The sequence below is a fragment of the Bos javanicus genome, chromosome 9 (assembly GCF_032452875.1).
Source record: "Bos javanicus breed banteng chromosome 9, ARS-OSU_banteng_1.0, whole genome shotgun sequence".
NCBI lineage: Eukaryota > Metazoa > Chordata > Mammalia > Artiodactyla > Bovidae > Bos > Bos javanicus.
In genome coordinates this window covers 23,078,146-23,102,641 of record NC_083876.1, presented here as the reverse complement: position 1 = coordinate 23,102,641, position 24,496 = coordinate 23,078,146, and the positions used below count along the sequence as shown (strand labels likewise).

At 37.8% G+C, this 24,496-nt stretch overlaps 1 protein-coding gene across 4 annotated transcripts in view; it reads right to left on the bottom strand.

Moving 5' to 3' along the window:
* Window positions 1–24,496, bottom strand: part of DOP1A (DOP1 leucine zipper like protein A) — a 125,452-nt gene that overhangs the window by 28,375 nt on the left and 72,581 nt on the right. For 2 of the 4 annotated variants that reach the window (XM_061427303.1, XM_061427305.1), the window contains exons 11-22: window positions 22,304–22,423; window positions 19,186–19,300; window positions 18,786–18,815; window positions 18,260–18,493; window positions 11,922–12,543; window positions 10,985–11,259; window positions 9,778–9,930; window positions 7,741–7,841; window positions 5,766–6,025; window positions 2,189–4,178; window positions 1,246–1,357; window positions 954–1,136 (exon numbers count right to left, since the gene is read on the bottom strand). In XM_061427303.1, coding sequence (XP_061283287.1) covers window positions 954–1,136; window positions 1,246–1,357; window positions 2,189–4,178; window positions 5,766–6,025; window positions 7,741–7,841; window positions 9,778–9,930; window positions 10,985–11,259; window positions 11,922–12,543; window positions 18,260–18,493; window positions 18,786–18,815; window positions 19,186–19,300; window positions 22,304–22,423 — 4,195 coding nt within the window. The remainder of the gene's footprint in view (window positions 1–953; window positions 1,137–1,245; window positions 1,358–2,188; window positions 4,179–5,765; window positions 6,026–7,740; window positions 7,842–9,777; window positions 9,931–10,984; window positions 11,260–11,921; window positions 12,544–18,259; window positions 18,494–18,785; window positions 18,816–19,185; window positions 19,301–22,303; window positions 22,424–24,496) is intronic. The other 2 variants (XM_061427304.1, XM_061427306.1) reach the window with 1 other exon arrangement.

The following is a 24,496-nucleotide window of genomic DNA, read 5'->3' as shown; positions in this document are numbered from 1 at the left end:
AGTAAATAATTTACTTAATCATTCCCTTATTGTTCAGGATCTCTTTTTTCTTGCCATTAAATAAGACTGTGGTGGTGGTAGCTTAGTCGCTAAGTCATGTCTGACTCTTGTGACCCCATGGAGTGTAGTCTGCCAGGCTTCTCTGTCCATGGGATTCTCCAGGCAAGAATACTGGAGTGGGTTGCCATTTCCTTCTCCAGGAGATCTTTCCAACCCAGGAATCGAACTTGGGTCTCCTGCATTGCATGCGGATTCTTTACTGACTGAGCTATGAGGGAAGCCCATAATATTTATTATAAATAAGGCTATAATAAATATTATACATATTTACATAATTTTGATTACTTTAGAATTTATTACTAAAGAAGATTACTAGGTCAAAAACTATGTAACTTAAAGATCTCTGTACATATTGCTAAACTATCTTCCAGGAGAGATTTGCATATTAAAATGTCAGCTTGAAATGTTCTAAAAAAGGAATAAAGTTATAACATGTGTGACTGAATCTCAAAAATATTATGTCACATGAAAGAAGTTAGACACAAAAGATCAAATAATATATAATTTCTTTTTTATAGGAATTGGCCTGAAAAAGCAAATCGATATACAGAGAAAACAGATTAAGGGTTGATGGTGGTTAGGGATGGGAACCAAGTGCCTGAAGATGGGCATCTTTTTGTGGTGATGGCTATGTTGAAACATTAGATTGTGGTGAGAGTACTATAGCCCTTCAAATTTACTAAAAAAAAAAAACAATGTATTATATATGCTTAAAAAGTATGATTTTTTAAATGTCGTTTCAAGAAAATACTTAAAATTACTTGGTAACTAATTCCACAATCCACAGAGTATCATAAATACTACTCAAATTATTCAAAAATTTGGAACATAATCTCTAGCAGAGTTGTCAAACAGACTCTTGAGCTCCAAGGGTGAAGAGTGACTTATCTAACCTTTGTGGCTCCAAGGTTGATAGTGGTAACAGAGGCAGATGCAGCGATGGTCGTTTTTTCCGAGGAATCAGCCTGATGCAGCACGCTCCAAAGCAGTGTCACTGAGGACATGATCATGTGAAGGATCGAGAGGATCCCACTGCGGGCTTCACACAGGTGTTTGTGATCTACACTGACCAAAAGCTATCAAAGTCAGGGGAAAAAGAAACATGTTATTTACTGAGGTTTACAAATGGGGACTTATTAGGCCTCACAGTCTTTAAAAACCAGTCAAATATTCGTGCAGTCTCACCTGGTGATACTGTGTAGTAGGATCCAACAAACAGTAGTGGATAATGGCCGTGACCCCTTCCAAAAGGGTAAGAATCATATCTGGTGGGATAATTGATGCCATCCACAGGGGCCTGGAAGAAAATGTATCCATGTGAACACAAGGTCTGTGAACAAGACGTTTGTGTTTCATCAATAATAAATGTCCAGCATGCGCTAAGCACACAGTAAGGGCTCAATAAATATTATATAAATAAATAAATTAGGAGCTTTTATATCCTCATCTAATAAAATAAGTGTGACACATTAAATGTACTAAAGTTCTTTGGGGATAACAAATTCTAAACAAAATAAATAAATACAGCCAGCAAATCTCTGGCAACTATGTAATGGCAGGCATATCAGTATTAAAGGATACAGCCAGTTTTCTTATATCCAGTACCTGAACTCACACAGGAGATAAACCAGACACTAGTCTATTAAACACCTGGATAAATTTTGACAGATTAATTTTGAATATGGCCTGGGGATACATATAAAATTTGACACCAGACAATGAAAATTCAAAACAAGAAATAAAATCAGATGGGAAAAGAATTATTCATAATTGTAAATTAATTTTAGTGTGACATTAACTTGCACTTAGATCAACATGTCATATAAACCAAGGAAACCCTTTGCAAAGCTTTCTGCTACTTTTGCCAGCTCAGTCAAGAAGAGCATCAAAATTAATTTCAGCTCTATGGAGGAAAAAAGTCCTGTTAATCTACTCCTTCTGTTTTCCATTCTTGATTCTTTTATGCATACGATTCCTCAGTTTTCTTCTTTATGAAAACAACATACTACATGTAACCTAACAATAACCTCTAATTTATTTACCCAAATTGCAACTGACTTTCTAGATGATGAAGTGGTCATACATGTAAAAAATGCCAATAATGACAAAATTAAAAATCAATTATTACCTACTATCAGATAATCCTGTTTCATATTTGTACTGTTGAATTAAATTATCTAAATTTCTGCAAAGCTGTAGTGTCACAGAGACAACCACTCTCTGGAGAACTTTTCCCATGTAAGGCAGAGTAGATGTGATTAAACCAATCCACTGTGGGTGCATCTTACAGGCACAGTGTTGATGCAAAGCTCGTATCACCGCACAGAGGAACATGCCTTGAGATGTGATCGGCTGGGCGTGCAAATACTGAAGAGAAGTCATGGGCTGATGGGGATTGATGTGCTCCAGATCAGACACCACAAAATCAAAACCTGTTTCATTCTCTTCAGGGATAGTCATTACCCTGTGTTCGAGAACAATGAGCCTCTGAAGCACTTTGAGAAGTTGTGACTGGAGTGTGCTGCCACTGTCAAATTCATCTTCGGAGAAATTGATGAGGCTGTCCTCTGAGAAACCTTCTTCCACGGCAATCACGTTCTTACCTGCCATCTTTTCACTGTGCCATTTCTGTGCACTAAAGATAGATGACAGCAAACAGTGAAGAATCACTTTCTGAACTTTGCACTTAGATAACATATCAGAGATAAAACTAGGGAAACCTTTTGCTGAGCTTTCTATGACTTTTGCCAGCTCGGTGAAGAGGAGTGTCAAAATTTCGATGCTCATCATCTGCATGTTTCGATTGCCTATTAAATCTTGTGCTGTAACCTTGACATGAGTTGGGTAATGGCTACGCATATAATACAAACACAGAGAAATAAGGATTTCTATGTACATAGAACTCCGGAAGTTATGATTTGAGTCCACTGGAATGTGACTATAAAAATCTTTTCCCATAACAGAAATCCGGTGTCTGGCCAAAAGATTCTGAAGCAGAGACAACTGAGGCGTATATGCGTTATTTACACTAGTGGTTGAAATGGCATTTACAAAAGCAATAGGGTTAGTTTTCAAGATGGCCTTGATGGCAGAAAAAGCATACAGAGTCCTGGATGAATCGTACAACTGGAGATACAAAAGCACATGTTGGTAGAGAGGATGGATGTTGAAATTGGGAGATTTTCGTGATCCTGGAGAACCCATGTCACTCTCAATTTCAGAAATTTCTCCCTCGCCACAGCTGTACCAGTTCTCTAAATCCAGACCATCGCTGAAGAAAACACTGGTCTGCTTGGGTTTTTCATTTGAAGCTTTCTTCTTGTCATCATCCTTTTTTCTGGCAAGTTTTACTTTAGGTTTTGCTCCTGGTTGTTTACCTGACTCCTTAACAATTGTTTCTTTCTCGGAGACTTTTTCTGATAATTTTTCTTTAAAGCTGAACTGAATGCTACTGTGACTTCTCTGTCGACATCTGGTTTCTGTAGAAGCAACAGAAGAGTCATGGAAAGTCTGTGTGGTTCCTGAAATACAAGGTGAGGAGCTGTTTCTGGAAATTCCATTTGGCATACACTCACAGCTTCCCTCTGCAGACACAGACAGAAACTGAGAACTGTCATTATTCAGCAAAGCACTCTGGCTCTGCTGAGCAGGCTGATCTTCGTTGCTAGTCACCTCCTCGCCTGGATCCACATCACTGTCCTTCGGGGGCAGCCCTTCAATTTCTGACTGAGATGTCACTGATGCAGATTCCGCTTCGAGGCCACTGACAACTTTACATATCAGGTCAAAGACCACCTGCTGAACATCATCATCTGGGGAGCCTGCGCTTGGCGCTTGGGAATCGTCTTGTGCTGTCATGCTCTCAGGATCGGCTTCATAACTCAAGTTGTCCCCAGCAGAGGACTGAGAACATCCTGAGTCAGACCTCTGAAGTATTTCTATCTGTTGGTCTGGCAGATCGAAATCAGACACAACCATAGGGATTGTCTCACTGCTGGTACTTAGGAGGGACAGTCTGTCACTTAATGGATTAACAGTAAGGCTGAAGTTCTCCATTTCGTCCATGGTAAGTGTCTTTTCACCATTTCCTTTTGATGCCATGAGTTGTACTTGGCTTACTGGCAAAGAAAGAGAGTAAAGAAAAACAATACAAAATACATTAAAATAATTGAAATGTAAACCAAACAAGATTTTTTAATCATTACTTTCATTACTTACTTATATTTTTCTATTAAAACGTTTATTAATGTGTTAGACCTTTTAAGGTAGAAAATTATGTAGATGACTATTAATTAGAATTTAATAAAGACAACTCAACATTAGAAGGGCTATTATTCAACTGAATTAAACAAAACAGCACATTTAACAGAGATAAAATATAAAACGTTGCCCTTATCCCCAAATACGACATTCTTTTAAAATAGTTCAGTATATAGTTAATATATAAATACATAATCTCCTTGATTTTAACAAACTTCAACAAGCATTTATAAATTATCTAGTTTAAGTAAGGCCCTAAATGAGGAGAAGAGCGTGAGAAAAGGAAAAAACATCACTCTTTACTCTGAGAAGTTTTAAAACGAGTAGGGGATCTCACAAATACCCATTTCTGTGCCTTTAGGGGAGCATTTCTTCAGAGAGGGTGAAGGCTTAGTTCCATGCAAGAAGTGCAAAATCAGAAGCTTCAAATTCAGGGAAAGCATCATGACACCACAGATGAGGTCTGAGAATGATCTCAGAGAGGTGAGAATTCAGCAGACAGGCAGGAAGTACTATAGACAAAGTGTTAATGCAAAGAAGTGCTGGCGGTAAGCAGAGCAGAGCATGTTCTTAAGAGGATTCAGGGGAAGCTGTGGAAAGGAAGCTAGAGAAAGGAACCATGGCTCTGTAGAAACACACTCAAGATGAAGCAGGAGCACAGTTCTGTTCTAACTTCACCACCTACCAGCTGTGAGACTGAGAAAGCCCCAGCCTCATCAGTAACATGACCTTTTCATTCCTGACCTTACCGGATTATTTTACAAGAGAGATAAATGAAGTTGATTCTTTTGTCCGTAAAGTACAATAATCTAAGGGGCCATTACTGGTGTATTATAGAGGGTATCATTTGACAATCTGTGAATGTCTATTCATTTCTATTATTAGTAATAGTATTCTATTAATAGTAATAGCAAATACTTATCAAATATTAATCATAACAGTGAACATTTATCAAACATTTATATGCCAGTCACTGCACTAAGCATGTCACTAGCATGACCACACCCAACGCTCACCATGAAGTTTTGAGAGCTGGGTATAATCATCCTCATCTTACAGATGAGGGATATGACACCTGAAATTGAAATGTGCACTGAAAGCTTACTATAGATTCCCAGTGGAGTATCTATAGAACACTGCAGGACCAGGACTATAAAGTCTACAGGTTATTTGCTAATACTGAAGAATGTTTCTCACCAGAGCTATGCTAATGCCTCCCCTGAAACAGTCAGCTGATAACAGAGATCCAAGTCCTCTAAGATGGTCAGTGATGAGGTACAAACTGACACACGCAAGCAGCACTATTGCATGCAGAGGGGAAAAATCGGCCCATGGAGAAATTCTCATGTTTGGTTCTCTTGACAATCACTGTTGTGTGTTCGCCTCTCTCTTTATTTATTAATTTAATTCTAAATAAAGTTGTTCTACTTCCATGTGATATTCACCATTATTGCAGGAAAAGTTCTGCATGAAATGCTTGTCACTCTCTTCTCCAGGAAAACAGGGAGCCTTATTCCAGTAACGTTCTGCTTGCACTCGCTGCACTGAAACCCTCTGAGTTTTGGGATGCAGTAAGAGCAATAGCAGTGGTTCCAAAACTCTTGCGATATCATGTCTTTGCAGAACTTGGTTCAGCCAGGCTTGTCCCACAGAGCTGGTGGAACCATCGAGACTGTTAAGGCTATCTAGCATGATGAACAGTGACCTACAATAAACACCAATAATTAAAACAAAGAACAGAATACCTACTTTAGTTTTAATACTCTAATTTTTAAAAAATTAACATTACTCTAAGTTGTATTTCTTACATTGAATTAACTATTTTAAAGTAATTATATTTCAGAATAACTTTTGACTACAGAGTTTTGATAACCTTAATCCCCAGTCTCAGTAGATACAATGAAAGAAAGAAAAAGAAAGTGAAGTCACTCAGTCATGTCCGACTCTTTGTGATCCCATGGACTGTAGCCTACCAGGGTCCTCTGTCCATGGGATTTTCCAGGCAAGAGTACTGGAGTGGGTTGCCATTTCCTTCTCCAGGGGATCTTCCCAACCCAGGGATCGAACCCGGGTCTCCTGCATTGCAGGCAGATGCTTTTACCATCTGAGCCACAAGGGAAACCAAAAAGATACGAGAAAGGAGAAAATAGTCCTCTCTCTTTTCTCATACACTTGTATTTTTTGAAATTTCACAAGCATACATTATTTCTATAAGATAAATACTGTAAAAAACAGAAGAAAAAACTTGAGAATTAGTCTGTTTCAGCGCCATATTACTGTTTGTATCACTAAATCTAGCCCCTCTACAAGTCAACACTATTTCCATGTTGCTCTGTGCTCCTTTGCTCTCATTCTCTTTATTAGTTGAAGCCATGTGCTTAATTCAAGGAAAGACCTTTTGTGAAAGGTGTGGAGGTATGGTTTGGGATCAGAAAACCAAAGATAAATCTGGGCCATCTGCTTTATCTCATGTATGATGATCTTGGGCAAATCACTTAACTTCACTGTCATGATGAGAACAGGTGGTTACTGAATTAGAGGTGGTACTTGTGAAGTACCCAGTCCCAGGGCCCAGTTTACTAGAGGGGTTCGGTAGCAGACCATTAGAGAATGCTGATGCTGCTTTATACCAGCTGAGGTAACATCCAGCTATCTGATGCTAAATGGAGCTTCAAGCACAGTTAGATTTGGGGCCACCTTGATGAGACTTGCTGGTGAGCCTGCTATCTGATGTTGATGTATGTAAATCTACCTATAAATGGCATCTCCTTGGAAGTTACTGCAAATCTTATTTCTGGTATCTGAGGCATCTATGTAGTCCAAACAGCAAAACCACTCTCAGGCAGCTAACTGTAGATTTTTTGAATCTACAGAAGTGATCCACAGAAGTGTCAATATTTTAGTTCTAGATTCTAAGTCTGGTTCAGGCAAGATTGGGAATAACTGTTAGAGAAACACTTATACCTTCTACTGTTTATATGAAATTTCACTGAATGTAGACTCAAGAAGGCTGCACCTGTTTCTACATCCCTGACATTTAGAATGGTGTCTGGCATATAGGAGGAACTTGATGAGGTCACCCGATGAAACGAAGGGGCACTGGGTGCTCCAGAAATACAGAGGGAAAATCGGTTAGATAAATGAAAATGCCATGCCTTTTAATACAGCTTAGACTAAAAAAATAATTTATAAATTTCTTTATAAAATCTGCAAATTGCTCTCTCCTACTCCTGCCAAATTAGCCAGGGGATTCGAGAACAGAAACATTAAGATATCTTACTATAAAACCTGAATATAAGGGTCACACAATCTTGAGGGCATTAGCCCACTGTGGCCCCTTTTGCCTGGCAAAGCAATAAAAGTTACTCTTTTTCTACTTCACGTCCCCTCAAAAACACCTGAATATAAAATGTAACCAACCTGTCAAAAGACCGTGCAAAAGATGAGGACTTATTTATATGGAGGTCCCTTGTCAGATGCCAAAGAACTGCAAACTTTGCATGTGCTTCCATCCTTATTTTCTGAGGACAAATATGGGAGATGATTTTATTATCCATGAATATATTGAGTGATTTTTAGTAAAAAAAAAAAAAAGTTGCTATTTAAGACAGTATTATGTTCAGCGTTCACAGTACTCTAGTACATGCTGAAATAAGCTGTATTTTTTTTATGGAAACAGAAATGCACAAAATACTTAAATATATACAGAAATATTAAACCTAAAGGATCATCTCATGCTGCCATATAAGTTATTATTTAGTTTAGGTGATTAGTTTACTAGATTATTTTATAACAGGGGATGGAAAGAACTAATAATGTGCATGTTACTATATCTTGACTACAGGAAGCACTTTCCCCTTCATTTTAATATAAGTACACAGTAGTCAAAACTAATTTTATGGCGCTATAGAATTTGCTTTTGCTCCCAGAAATTATATATTAATTCCAAATGAACTTATCATCACTTATAAAGCTGTTTTACTAGATTAAAATTTTAAGGACTTAAAAAAAACTATTTCTACACAAAAACTATTACATCACTTTTGGGATTATCTGGGAAAGATTATGTGATAACAATGGATGAAATAATGTAAGAATAAATTATTTAGAATGATCAATATTTGACATTCGATAATAATGCATTAGTAGAAATTATAGTATTATAAGAAATTGCATAGTCTTCTTCCAGCATTTGTAGAATCCATCAAGTAAAAAATCCCCCAAATCAGACTGCAACTGTCTAAACTGTGACAGGTTAGAGGAATGCCTACTTTTCCTGTCAGCTTAATATGTGCTTTTCCAATGAAGCTTGCATTTGTACATCGACCAATAAAAACACATAAAAAAAAGTAATAACTGATATTTTAATTTTTTCATGGATATACAATATCCTTATTCAGAACTTAGAAATGTTATACAAGTAAACAGGGATATAATTTGTCGTAGATTTATACTTAAAATAAAACAAACTATTACATCAAAATACAAGGCTTTATTTAAAAATTTCTGAACAATTCTGAAAGAATGTATTGAAGGAGAACTAGAAAATTAACATTTCTCTTGGAATAAACTTTTCATTCTTCTCATTCACTCCATTTGCCACTTCCCTGCTGCCAAATGCTTCATTTACTCAATAGAAAGCCTTTTGGAATATAACCTATTCAAACTCACTAGCATTTAGAATTTTTTAAAATGAGGGCAATCCAGTTCTAAAAGCTGTTCAATAAAATTTTCTATTAATATAAGAAAGCAGACACAGGAAGACCTCAAACTTCATTGGGTTACCCTGACCAGGTCAATCAGAATGATCATTACAGCTTCTTTTCAGGCCTGCTCATAACTCAGCCATCTTTAACTGACACTTATGAATCACACTTCATATACATAGGATAAAAAATCCTTATTTATTCTCTGTCCATGGAATTCTTCAGGCAAGAATACTGGAGTGGATAGCCATTCTCTTCTCCAGGGGATCTTCCTGACTGAGGGATTGAACCCAGGTCTCCTGCATTGCAGGCAGATTCTTTACCATCTGAGCCATCAGGGAAGCCCATAACCTCACATATTAGCATTCTGTAACTTACAAATGTTATTTCACACACATTAGTAAATGAATCCACCAGTTTCATAACGGAGACCACTGAATACATCTTTAAACGACCCAAGAACTCAGACCAGCAACAACTTGAATCATCACTCCCCACTCCTGATTCACAAAATAAACCCAGCATTTGATTTGGATTGCTTGATTTTTCAGATTACTGTCACTTTTTATAAAGAACTTTCCTCTAAGAAGAACAGAACACATTTATTTTAAAGACATGATAATCATTCTGAATGAAGTTATCTTATTCAGATACTAGATGCCACAATTTTCCTAGGGTTTCCTTAATTTGCCTTTCAGTATAACGGGAGCAGGGGGTAGGGTGGGCACAGGACCAGCAGAGAAGAATTTACCTTATCTTTATGGGTTAACTGCTGACTTATCACATCCTCACAGATGCTGGATGAAGGAACCAAGTTATGTAGTTGATAAAACAGTTCCACACTCTTCTGGTGGTGCTGAGGTGTCGCATCTCCCAGCTGGTTCCACAATGTTAAAGCTACATGCTATTTAAAAAAAGATATAAAAGTCACAGTGTCATACAATTGTAAATGAGAACTTCTAAACATTTCCTATTAGGTACAAACAAGCCTCTGACTGCCGGACCTAGAAGGTCTTAATACTCATTATGTCGCTGAAATGAGATTTAAAAGTGTAGCTTTCCATCTGCTTACTTCTTGTCATCCAGGTTTTTTAGGATCTCTTACAACAGACCCTCCTTTAACTAAATTTACTTTAAGCACCAAATATGTTAGCACTTTTTACAGGGCCCAGATAAGACCCCATTTCACTATTCTAGTGACATTTAGTAAAGTGATGCTAGAATACACTATCTTTAAGAGGATGTAAACCCCACACTGAATGAAGTTTAATGTTTATGGTTGTATGTCACGAAGTGAAATACAATTCATAGTTCAAATATCCAAACTTCTTAAAACATAAAATAGGCTGTGTGTATTTCAGCGCTACATGTGTTAACACAGCACATGGTGATCTATGACAGTCATCAGGGTTCACCACCACCACATGATAGCCCAGCTTTAATCTAGCCGGACGGACTATCTGAGGGATACAATGACTTGAAGATTAAAATTTTTTATATATAAAGAATCTACCTGCTTAAGCAAAATATACTTGATGTTCTTTCTATGCCAAGGATATCATATGTGCTGCTGTGAAACAAATCAAAGGATATGCATGTATCACAGATGATCATCAGACAATTTAGGGTTGGAAAACTTTTTTCTGGATATTTTGGAGACCTAAAGTTGTACTCTATGAAAAGCAAAAGTGTTACAACCATTTCATCTGGAAATATATTTTTCAGTATAAATGAACTTTTCTTTTTACCCCAATAGTCCTCTTATTCTTTTTTCCTCCTCACAAAACTGAGAACAGGATTGGCCAAGCAGTACTGATCAAATATGGTACATGGTATCTTTTCCTTACAGTATGATGTTAAGAGGTGTTCAATTAAGCCTGACTATCATCTTTGAAATCTCTGCTAAGCAAATCAGGTTGAGTGTCGTCTTAGTCATGCTTGTAGTTCTTAGAACTTACCTTGAAAAATTCAGTCTTCTCAGCTATGTATCTCAGATTGCCCGGTGTGAGAGGAGGTCTAATCACCACAGCTACTCGTCCCTGGTTTGGACTTAAGGGCTGGGCAGGCTCCACACTGTTGATGTTTTCCCCAGTGACCATGGCCACAGACTGAGTCAATCCCACCAGGTCCATCACTAGTGAAATGGCAACACTCTGCACACTGAAATCACTTGCTTGGCTGCAAGCATTCATCAGCGTCTGGAGCCACAGTGGAGGCTGCACATGCTCCCAGTCTGAAAGAGAAGCCGGAAGCCAACACAGTCCATCACAGTGAACCTTTCACGCATATTCTGTCTTCCAAGTTAATTTCTAAAAACAAAGCACTTATATCTAAGAACTTTAGGCCTTGCTCTGTGAACAAAACCATGGTTTCTCATATACACTACAGCTTCAAGAAAATAAAGCAGCAACAGGAATTTCATAAATTTTTTAATATGTATTTTTCTTATGCCAAGTCACACAATCCATTTTCTGTCCTAAAAAAGTTTATTAATAAACAAATATTATGTAGCTCACTGCCCTCTGTGTGTGTTATACATAAATTTAAAGGAATGTAAATTTATATGATGCTAGTCATAATAAAGGAAATCAGCAGATCTGAATGTTACACTAATTTTCTCCAGAGAAAGGAGTTAATTTCCTCCTTAGCGTCTGCTTGCTCGCCAACAAACTGTGAGATATCATGATCACAAAATTCTCCAACATATCAATCTCCTCAAAATGACAGTATTTTGTTTTAAAAAACTTATAAATTAAAGCAATGCGTTTAAAAATTAACTGGCTAAAAAAAGAAATCAAATCCCAGTTTTAATATCTGAGCATTCCTTAAGGGTGAGTGGGTGGGAAGCATACTATAGAACATATTTTTAAATAAATAAAACAGAGACAACCTTACCAGTGTCTGATTTTTCAGAACGTAAGTCTGAGGTATGGTTCCCCTCGGCAATGTAAACTGGGAAGCTGGAGCACTCCAGGAAGAGCTGGCAGGCAGCGAGGAAGGCAGAGAGGTATTCTTTTGAGGTTTTTTGTTTACTTATATTTCTGTCTTTTACGTCCCCCTGGGAATCCCTGTCCCAGTTCAAAACCTCTCCCTGTTCTCCACTGAGATCCCCTTGATGCTCTGGAGCCAAAGCCTGAGAGAAGGCGTTGCTCTGGATGATGTAGAGGTTGATGAGTCTGGTGAGAAACTGCTGGACATACTCCAAGCAGCACTGCATTGCGGTTTTCTGGGCTGTCTTCCCACTTCGGGGTGCCGTCCCCTGAGCGATTATGGAAGGGGGCTGGATGATCGTTTCTTCAGACCCCACAGTGGAGGCCGTTTCTGTTTCAGAGGATGTGCTCCCAATCGGGATGGCAGCTGCCCCCTGCCCCTCACTCAGTTCTCTGTCAATGTCATCAGTTCGGTCTGCTTGATACTGTATGAACTCAGTGAACCCACTCTCTGATGAGCGACTACTGGGTGGATTTTCTCCATCTTCGAACACTTCGGTAGGATTTTCAAGAGAAACTGATGAGACCTGGTAGTCAGTAAAAAGAGCAGGAGGCTGAGTAACTACATGTATATACTAGAAATTAAAATAGTCACATTTTGAAAGACGTCAGCTATGGATTAGACTTATTCACAACTTAACTCACATTTCACAGTCTAATCCATATATCTGGTTAACTCTTAAAACAGTTTCTATAACTGATTCATGTACCTATGATAACAGGAAATACTGACACAGTTCTAATTAATATATTAATATAAAGTCATTCAAGAAATATTTATTATTTGCTATACGCATAACTTAAGCTTAGGTTCTTGAGGACAAAATATGTATACATAAAACTCTCTGATCTATATCCTTGTTTCAAACTACTAACAGTTTATTCAATCTACTTCGTGAAATCACTTTCCTAATGTCTAAATAATGCATGGAAATGAGACATGCAATGTTAAAAAATTACATTTTAAGAACTAGAAATAAAATCTACTAGGTCTTCTATTCAGGACCATATGAAAGTGAAACTTGTCTGAAATATGTAAAAGTTCCATTTTAATGTTTGCCATTAATCTTACACTCTTTCAACGAAGAGTTATTGAACCCATACTATTTGCCACATTAGGTACTAGCAATAAAAGGAATTATTTATAATCTAGAAGAGATAATTAATTACAACACAAAAAACGAACCAACTACTGAAGTAGAATAGAGCTATAATAGAATAGATTAACTGTTCCTTGTCTATAAAGGTAGGATGGGTATAATCATCAAGCATATTTTCTGGTTTAGTAAGTAAACAAAAGCTGTATACATCATGAAATCCTTGGGCAACTGTACCAGAGCATAATTTGAACTTGAATAAGATGACTAAAAAGTGATCTTATGGATAATCCCTGAAGATACGCACTCTAAATGCTGCCACAAAGCTGGGCCTCACCCAGAGTTCTTTGCCTCAGTGAGTGACACAACTGCTCATCCAACCAGGAAGGCAGAGAGCTAAGGGCGCTTCTCGCTACCTTATCCACCACTTCTCCACTTTCCCTACATCCATCCCAGTACAGTGGTCAAGGGTGCTGGCCATTAGTTTGCTGCTGCTAAGTCACTTCAGTCGTGTCCAACTCTGTGCGACCCCATAGACGGCAGCCCACCAGGCTCCCCTGTCCCTGGGATTCTCCAGGCAAGAACACTGGAGGGGTTGCCATTTCCTTCTCCAGTGCATGAAAGTGAAAAGTGAAAGTGAAGTCGCTCAGTCATGTCCAACTCTTAGCGACCCCATGGATTGCAGCCTACTAGGCTCCTCCATCCATGGGATTTTCCAGGCAAGAGTACTGGAGTGGGGTGCCATTGCCTTCTCCGTTAGTTTGCTAAGGCTCTGACATTTTCTCATTTGGCAAATTACTAAACCTCTCCAAACCCAGGTTACCTAATCTATGTAACAGAGATGGCAATATTTTGTACATTTAAGAATTACTATGAGGATTAAGTTAAGACAGTATATACAGTAGGGGGAAAAAGTGAAAGGGTTAGTCGCTCAGTCATGTCCAACTCTTTGCGACTCTATGTACAGTAGCCTGCCAGGCTCCTCTGTCCATGGAATTCTCCAGGCAAGGATGCTGGAGTGGGTAGCCATTCCCTTCTTCAGGAGATTTTATTGACCCAGGGAAGCCAGTTCTCCCACATTGCAGGCACGTTCTTTACCATCTGAGCCACCAGGGAGGCCCCTGTGTATACAGTACTTGTCACTTATTAAACAATAAATGTTAGCAGTCACTTGTTACCCTACCAGTCCATTACTACAGCTTATGGACTTTTCCTCCTCAACACATGGCTGATCCATCCATTTCTGTCTTCACTCCCCCACGGTGTTAGTACATGTTACTACCACCTCTTACCTGCACTACTGCAGGTCGCCCCACATCCATTTCTGTTTCTCAGATCCATACCCCAAACTGCAGTCAGAGTAACGTTTCTGATACACAAATCTGACTATGTCACTTGCCTTTTTCCCTTCAGTGTCTTTCCACTGCTGCTAAGATAAAGAATAAAAGCCTTAGTACAGTGACAAGGCTCTGTAAGGCCTGGCCCCACCTGCGCCGACAGCGGCATCTCCCTCACCGTCCGTGGGGCGCTCCTTGCTCCTGGGCGCCTGTGCAGATGCTCCCTGCTCTGTCTAGTGCTCTCTGCGTCCCACCTCACCCGCGCTGACTCCTCTAGAGCTGCACTCAGACAACCCTTCCTCAAGAAAGCTTTTCCTGGCCCCCGATCTAGGTCAGATCACCCCATTTCCCACACTCTGACCACTCTATACTTTCCTTCATACATATATCACAGCTATAATTAAATGTGTAATGATTTCTTTAATGTGTGTCTCCCAAGTAGAAGGAAAGTGTTGGGAAGGGCAGAGTTCACCAAGGTATGCCTAGTCCACTGCTGGGTACACAGAGTGGGTGCTGAATGGAGGGAGGTTATTTTCTCTACTTCAAAGGTTAAAAAAAAAAAACAAAAAACTGAGGCTCACGGAAGTTCAATACAAAACTTGCCCAAGATCACAGAAAATAAGCTTAATATTTATCAGAAGAGCTCAGATTAGATGATTCCAAGTTCACACTCCCTTCATGGCAGCAGATTGCTGTCTCTATAACAGCATAAGAACTGTCACATTATAATGCAAAAGATTAAAAGTGGCCATTTGAACTGAACCTGTCCATTTTTCTCCTTTGAAAAATCTTGTATTAATACATTAAAAAAAAAAAACAAATCTTGTTTAAATGGTAAAACTGTCATTAGCTTATTATTACTTCTGTATTAATCTTTTTCATATGAAGATTATAGAGCAATGGGTGACATTATGTTAATAAAATTCATACTATAAATTCAGTTACACTTGCATACATTTATATTACTTAGTTGTATGGTCTATATTACATAACTATGGTTCAGATAGCTTTACAATAAAGTAACTTTCTTAAAATAGAAAAGATTGACATGTTTGGACATTTGGGTATAGAGATCCAGGGCACTGATTTTACAAAAATATACTAAGTGCATGGAGACAAAATTAGATTTATAATTTTTAAAAGAATCATTCCATCAGTTACAGTGTCAAAAAAAAAAGAGATATAGAAAATACTCTCAGCTTTCAAATATGATCAATTTTAGACATCTCAGTGAAGATAATACCATCAAGTTTCAGTAAAAAAAAAAAAAAAAAAACACCCCAAAACAGAAAAACAACATAGATACTCTGGAAATAGGCAAGAAGATCAAAAGGTAGGGTGGGCTGGAAGCCTATCTAAGGTTAATCAACCACTATATTACAAAAGTATATTATTGAATTATTCTTCATTTAACATGAATGGATGTTCTTATTTACCTTACCTCTAACCACCAATAAAGTGCCTCCAGATGTTTTCTACATAATATGTGAATATGCTATTGAGAGAACACTACAGTCCCTCTCCAACTTTCATAAATCTCATTCAAAAAAAAAAAAAAAAAACCAAACCAGTTAACAGTTAACATCTATTTTAGTTTTATTCCTAAGAAGATACTAGAGGCATAAAGGAAAAACAGCACACAAAATGCACTGTCCAACAATGGAATTGATATGTACACCATATAAATAATAAGCATGTAGGAAAGGAAAATAAGACAGACTAGTTTTAGTTTATGTAGGATGATCCTGGGATATATTGAAATTGTTTGGTGGTAATGCTCATTTCATATGTGAAAAGCAATATATTTAGGAGGTACAAGAAAAAAGATTTAGGGTTAAGACTTGATGGAAAAGGCTGTATGAGATCATCCTGATAATATTTTGCCAGGCTGACAAAATTAAAAAGCAAAAAAGTAAGGGCAAATACACAAACACAGGATTTAATGCAACGAATCCTTAAATGCTTATATGCTAGAAATTTTTAAATTTTTGTTTTAACATAGTGCCTCTGTGCCTATATTCAATAAAAGTACATGATTCCATTACTGTTTTCACAATATTCACTAGAAAAGAATTGTAATATTATAAACTTGAAAGCTTTTAAATTCTTGATTTTTCCATACTTGTTTAAATATGCTACTAGTGCCAAACATTAAAATTGTAGTCGATCCTGAGCAATGTGGGGGTTAGAGGAACCGAAGTCCTACAAAGTCAAAAACCCACATGTAACTTTTGATACCCCCAAAACTTAACTACTAAAAGCTTACAGTTGACTGGAAGTCTTACCAATAACATAAATAGTTGATTAAAACACATTTTATATATCTATGTGTATTTTATGCATTCATAAAATACCTTTTTCTTAATTTTTGTGATATTTTTAGGCTATATTATTTATCTGAGAGTTTTTTCAAATTGTCACAAATTTTCAAAAAATTTTCCAATATATTTAGTGGGCAAAAAAATCTGCATATAAGTGGACCCACTCAGTTCAAACCTGTGTTGTTCAAGGGTCAACTATGTTACAATTCTATTCAACATCATAAAGTAAGCATTAAGAATCTGGAAGACTGAGGAGAGCAAAAAGATTCTGGATTTCAAGAAGAACATGTCAAAAATTTAGTGTGCATATGAAAAGGACCAATAAAGTTTGGATTATAAGCCTGCTGTTTAATAGGATAGTTATTAGACACATGTGGCCTACTGAGCTGTTGAAATATGCTGATCTGACAGAGAAATTAAAATTTTTAATACAATCAATTTTAATTAAAATTTTACTTAATTTAGTTCCGAGAAAACATTAAGGTATGTTCAAGGCTATGGTTTTTCCTGTGGTCATGTATGGATGTGAGAGTTGGACTGTGAAGAAGGCTGAGCACCGAAGAATTGATGCTTTTGAACTGTGGTGTTGGAGAAGACTCTTGAGAGTCCCTTGGACTGCAAGGAGATCCAACCAGTCCATTCTAAAGGAGATCAGCCCTGGGATTTCTTTGGAAGGACTGAGGCTGAAGCTGAAACTCTAGTACTTTGGCCACCTCATGTGAAGAGTTGACTCATTGGAAAAGACTCTGATGCTGGGAGGGATTGGGGGCAGGAGGAGAAGGGGACGACAGAGGATGAGATGGCTGGATGGCATCACTGACTCGATGGACATGAGTCTGAGTGAACTCCGGGAGTTGGTGATGGACAGGGAGGCCTGGCGTGCTGCGATTCATGGGGTTGCAAAGAGTCGGACACAACTGAGAAACTGATCTGATCTGATCTGAGGACAACCTGGGTATGTGAGTTTAATTTTTCAAATGTAAATTTTACCAACTTAAGTACAGAGAAAGTACTTCTAATAAAAATTTAGTATTTGAATGTGCTATAAGTAGAAAATACACAGTAGAATTTTGAAGGAGGTACCAAAAAATGTAAAATGTCTAATATTTTTTATGTTACATCAATTTTATATTGATTACATGTTGGAATGACAATATATTTACTCTAATGGGATAAATATAATTAAAATTATTTTTACCTGTTTCTCTTTTTTTAATGTAGGTACCAGAAAATTTTAAATTATATATGTTGCTTGTATATAAATTATATATATTATATAAATTATATATATTTCTCTTGCAAAGTGTGAATACAGTTATATTGCACTGGAGCCAAAAAAGCCTACAAAACAGTCTACTGCCAGAACACTGGGAACAAGGAAAGATTCACTAATATTTAAATGATTACATGCAGTGATTTTAGTTAGAAACTGTTCTGCCTTGAAGAAATATATTTGGTTTAGAATGAAAAATAATAGTGAAACATTACCTTTTTCTCTTCCCACTCCTTGACTGAGTTGTTCTGCCCACTTGGAAACTGCAACACACCTCCAGTGCTGGCAGATAACAGAGGAGGTTGAACCTTGCTAAGAATCTTTGAACAGAGCCTGAGCGAATCTGTGAGTTCGGTCAAGTGCAATGTCTGGAGATGGCTTGTCAGGGCGGATATCATTCTGAGCAGCAACTGGGGTAAGTGTTCTGTCTGGATTTCAATGTAAGTCTCCTGAAAATAAATGTGAAATGACAAAAGTTCACACAGTGTATAACCCCAGTGTTATGTTATTTGTTTTTAATCTATATATAGAAAAAGGAAATAATTTTATATGTATCATGCTCTTAATTAACATTGGTCATTTATTACTAATGACATAAAATTTCTATTCCAAAATTCTCAATTTAAGTACTTCAAAGCATGTATTATAGAAGAACCCCAGTTTTATCTGTTATAATACTGAAATTATAACATAAAAAAGTAAATAGAATCAGTTAAAAACAAAACAGGCTGAATGTCATACCTGACATAGCACCCTCATACTTCTAGTAGGCTTCAAAAGGAGAAAGCAAAGAATTGAGGAGAGAAAAGGGGAAAAGATTTCCAACAGTATTCATTTAATAGAATCATTAATGAATACAAAGGCAGCAATAGACTACTATATACTAAACATGTAAGACTTCAATAACATGCAATTACAAAATAAATTCCATTTATTATATAAGAATTATATATGTATTATAGATTATATAAGTCAGAAGACAAAACCTTTGAAAAATTTTATTTAAAAAGCTAGGCCAAAAGGGAAAATCAATTTAATTTTAAAAACGATACTTATTTGAAGATGAGGTCTATCTTCAACATGAAATATTTGAGCTGCGTTATTACATTTCCCCAATATTTTTTTACCAAGGTGATCTTACCAAAGAAACTATATCCAACAAAAAATCCACCAGTAAGCAGAAATTGGTCAGCTGTAACTCAGATGACTCACTACTATCTCCAGGCCCAGTCTGAAGTCTGGCATGCAGTGTCCTCCTAAAAGGACAAAATTCACTTTATCAAGTATACTATCAAGTGATCTGAAAACATGTGACTACACTGTTGCCTTTTTAATGTGAGTCACATCAACACTGGGATGCACATAATTAAGTTCTTGTGATGAAGTATGTTCCCTTTCCCCTAGGACACTACTGCATCTCTACATGGAAAATTCCCAAAGCAAGATTCCTAGGCTGAACCTCTCCCTGTAACCCCCATCCTGAACTTCCAAGTATTCTGGATGGTTCTATTTGGGACTTATTTCTCATTTCCCCCACTATACATTTCCTCTCTTAGTTAAAATGCATTATTTGCTGCTTGATTTTCCAGCGTTTGTTCATATCAACTTGTCTTTCTGGACCGTCATCCTCCCCTAACCTCATCCTTTCACATCCAGAACACAGCCATTCTTCAAGGTTTGAGATTAAAAGTTACCTCCTCCAGGAAGACTCTTCTGATCCAAGCAGTAGAAATCATTCCTCCAACAAACATGCACATTAAATTGTGTTAATGCTAAATGATCATACACTGCCCTACACCCTGAAGACACAAAGAACATGATCCAGTCCCTAGCCAGCAAGAAATATAAGCAGACAGAAAAATAATGTCAGTGTATGAGAAGCAGATTCTGATGCAGATTTGAGGGGGTAGGACCTCTTTATTGAACCTTTCCAGATGGGCGAGGGAGAAGAGTATTTTACAAGATAGCACAAGTGAAGGCTCAGCAGCAGCAGCACTGAAGGCTCAGTTAATGCTGTTCAGGGAACAGTCCAGGTTAATTAAGGTGCACTTAATGTTCTTCAGGGAGTACTCTAGGTCAAATAAAGAAGGGTGTGTGCATGCATGCGTGCAAGCATCTGTGTGTGTGGGTGTGTGTGTGGGTGTGGGTGTGTGTGTGCATGTGAATGTAGAAAGTTGAGTTCAGTTCAGTCGCTCAGTCATGTCTGACTCTTTGTGACCCCATGAACCACAGCACACCAGGCCTCCCTGTCCATCTCCAACTCCCAGAGTCTACCCAAACTCATGCCCATTGAGTCGGTGATATCATACAACCATCTCATCCTCTGTCAGCCCTTTCTCCTCCTGCCCTCAATTTTTCCAGCATCAGGGTCTTTTTAAATGAGTCAGCCCTTTGCATCAGGCGGCCAAAGTATTGGAGATTCAGCTTCAACATCAGTCCTCCCAATGAGTAAACAGGACTGGCTGGATCTCCTTGCTATCCCAGGGACTCTCAAGAGTCTTCTCCAACACCACAGTTCAAAAGCATCAATTCTTTAGCGCTCAGCTTTCTTTATAGTCCAACTCTCACATCCATACATGACCACTGGAAAAACCATAGCCTTGACTAGACAGACCTTTGTTGGCAAAGTAATGTCTCTGCTTTTTAATATGCTGTCTAGGTTGATCATAACTTTCCTTCCAAGGAGTAAGCATCTTTTAATTTCGTGGCTGCAGTCATCATCTGCAGCGATTCTGGAGCCTCCCCCCAAAATAAAGTCTCTCACTGTTTCCATTGTTTCACCATCTATTTGCCATGAACTGATGAGACCAGATGCCATGATCTTAGTTTTCTGAATGTTGAGTTTTAAGCGAACTTTTTCACTCTCCTCTTTCACTTTTATCAAGAGGCTCTTTAGTTCTTCTTCACTTTTTGCCATAAGGGTGGTGGTCTCTGCATATCTGAGGTTATTGATATTTTCCCAACAATCTTGATTCCAGCTTGTGCTTCATCCAGTCCAGCATTTCACATGATGTACTCTGCATATAAGTTAAATAAGCAGGGTGACAATATACAGTCTTGACGTATTCTTTTCCTGATTTGGAATCAGTCTATTGTTCCATGTCCAGTTCTAACTGTTGCTTCTTGATCTGCATACAGATTTCTCAGGAGGCAGGTTAGGTGGTCTGGTATTTCCAACTCTTTCAGAATTTTCCACAGTTTGTTGTGATCTACACAGTCAAAGGCTTTGGCGTAGTCAATAAAGCAGAACTAGATGTTTTTCTGGAACTCTCTTGCTTTTTCCATGATCCAGTGGATGCTGGCGATTTGATCTCTGGTTCCTCTGCCTTTTCTAACTCCAGCTTGAACATGTGGAAGTTCATGGTTCACGTACTGTTGAAGCCTGGCTTGGAGAATTTTGATGATCACTTTGCTAACAAGTGAGATGAGTCCAAGTGTGCAATAGTTTGAGAATTCTTTGGCATTGCCTTTCTACATTCCTACCACATCATAATCTCTCTCTTAAGGTACCTGTAAGCCTTTAATACTAGGAATAAGCATGTGCATGTCTTACTGGCTGTTGCTATGAGCTCTTTGAAGACAGGGACTCTCTATATGTCTAGCAATAGCAGTTCAATGAGTAAGCATGCGACTTTCTAAATCATTGAATGGATTAATGCTTTATAGTTTTAAAAGACTTCTAAATCCAAGATCATAAACGCTTACTTGTTGACTATATGCCCTTGAGTCTTGAAGTTTAATTAATCTGGTTCTGACAGGGGTTTGGTCTAGAATCCAGATAAAAATTCTACTCAGAGTCACTAGTATTACTGGGTTTTCAGAGCATTTTTTAAGCTGTAAGTCCTAACGGGTGGATAACAATATAGGCTGCTTCTATGTTTTTAAAAACACAAAAGCGACCAAGGAATTTTTTGTTATTCAAAATGAGAAGCATTTTGGGAGAGCGTGCTGACCAGCCACAAATTTGCTATTTCCTCCACAATGAAAACCTAGATTACTATAGATTAGAAAGGGAAAATCTTTTTCATCTATTCTATTGACTCAATTACTCATCTCTAAACTCCTTTTCAAAGCTAAGATTATATGATCAATGATTCTGTATTCGAGAATGACACAGCAGAGACAGATTATGGCCATTAAATAAATAATAATTGTTAGTAGTAGTACTAGACTGTATAAAATAATATTCTTTTCATTAAACTCAAAAACTCAAAAAACAAAGACTATTAGATTAAAATGAATAAAACAATTTAACATACCTACAACATTCTTCAAACCAACGTGCAACGTAATCCCACATATAATAAGGCTCAAAGGAATTAAAGAGAAGGTTGGCAGTTTTAATCAGTTCTGCAGTTTTCTTATTTTCCCTTAATTTACTAAAAAAAAAAAAAATTGATAAATGTTAACATTTACATTTTCAAATTTAAATATGACTGCAAAGTTATTAGGGGAGTACATGTTCCTAGAAAACTTGAAAATGACAATACTGCAACAAGTAATTTTTACCTACTGCCACTTTATCACTTTATGCGCAGTTATTTTTCCAAATTTGAGTTGTTATAACTTAAATGTGTGATTAAGCTCAGAAATCAGCTTTGCATAAGAGAAAAAGCTGTGCTTCCTGCAGAACAGGAAGTTCTTTCTGAACTATTCTGAGAGCCTGATTGTGAATCTGGCATTAAATTCCTTTGTTTTCCTTAGCACATGTAAACAGAACTGTGATTTGATTTTGACAGCCTTGATTCTGAAAGAATTTTGTCTGCTTTCCTGCACTATTCAGGATTTGTTTGAGAAAGGTTAAGTTTATTTTGCGAGTTTCAGTAACAAAAAGAACTAATACTGTGAATAGTCATTCTTACTGAAATTCCACCGGGAAAAAATAACTTTGCTATTTCAACTGGGAACCCTGTAGCCTATTAAATACTCACCTACCTACCATTTCCTTTCAACCTTAACAATTAAAACAATTGTTTTTATATATAGTGAGGTACTGTCGATTACAACAAGCACGTTATAGCACAAAGCTAATTAAATATTCTATGTGCTCAGGAGCGCAGACTGTAGCCCACCAGGCTCCTCTGTCCATGGAATTTTCCAGGCAAGAATACTGGAGTAGGTTACCATTTCCTATGCCAGGGGATCTTCCCAACAGAGATCAAATCCGTGTCCCCTACTGTTGCCTGTACTGGCAGGTGAGCCACCTGGGAAGCCCTAAATACTTTATAGGGCAAAATAAATTATCAGGCAGTGTACGAGTACAAGGTGGGCTTCCCTGGGGTGGCTCAGACAGTAAAGAGTCTGCCTGCAATGTAGGAAACCTGGGTTCAATCCCTGGGTCAGGAAGATCCCCTGGAGAAAGGAATGGCTACTCATGCCAGTATTGTTGTCTGGAGAATTCCATGGACAGAGGAGCCTGGTGGGCTACAGTCTATGGGGTCGCAAAGAATTGGGATACAACTGAGTGACTCATATACACACACACAGAGTATAAGGTTAGTCAATAATTACTTCTCAAACAAAAATTGGAGAGGATTTTACTTACTAGAAAGCAAAAAGTGTCTTAAAAGGCTTAATATATAAAAAGTATGTTTTAGGAAAGCCCAGGTTGTCTCCAAAGTCTCACCAAGGTGACACTACTAAAATGCAAAGCGGGAATTTTCTGGCAGTGCAGTGGTTAGGACTCTGCACTTTCAGTGCTGAGGACCTGAGTCCAATTGCTGTTCAGGGAACTAAGATCCCACAAGCCACACAGTGTGGCCAAATAAATCAAATCAAATGCAAAGTATGTAAAAGAAATCGCTCTCTTGAATCCTTTGTCATAATGATAGGTGAGACTGGGGGAAAAAGTATGCTCCTTAAAGTAGAAAAGAAATGAAAAAATAAGACTGTCAATATGTATCTACCATTGACTTAGAGAATAGGATATGTTAACATTATCTGACTTGTCCCAGCCATTAAAAAAAAAAAAAAATATATATATATATATATACACACACACACCCCCACACACCCACACACACACACCCACACACCCACACACACACACCCACACACACACACCCACACACACCCACCCAGGTGGCGCTACTGGTAAAGAAGCTGCTGGCCAAAGCAGGAGGCTTATGTAAGAGATGAGGGTTAAATCCCTGGGTCAGCAACATCCCCTGGAGGAGGGCATGGCAACTCACTCCAGTATTGTTGCCTGGAGAATCCCATGGACAGAGAAGCCTAGTGGGCTAGAGTCCACAGAGTTGCAAAAAGTCACAACTCAAGTGACTTAACCCACACACACACAGATAAACAATCTGAAAGAGGAAATAATCAGTTGAAAAAAGTCGGTAATGAACACCTATTGCCCTTTGATTCATCTGAAATGACTGTTCAAGTGTTTTTCTGATCTATTCTTTGGTCTCCTGAGTATGCCAAGGTACCAAGAGGCACTCCTCCAT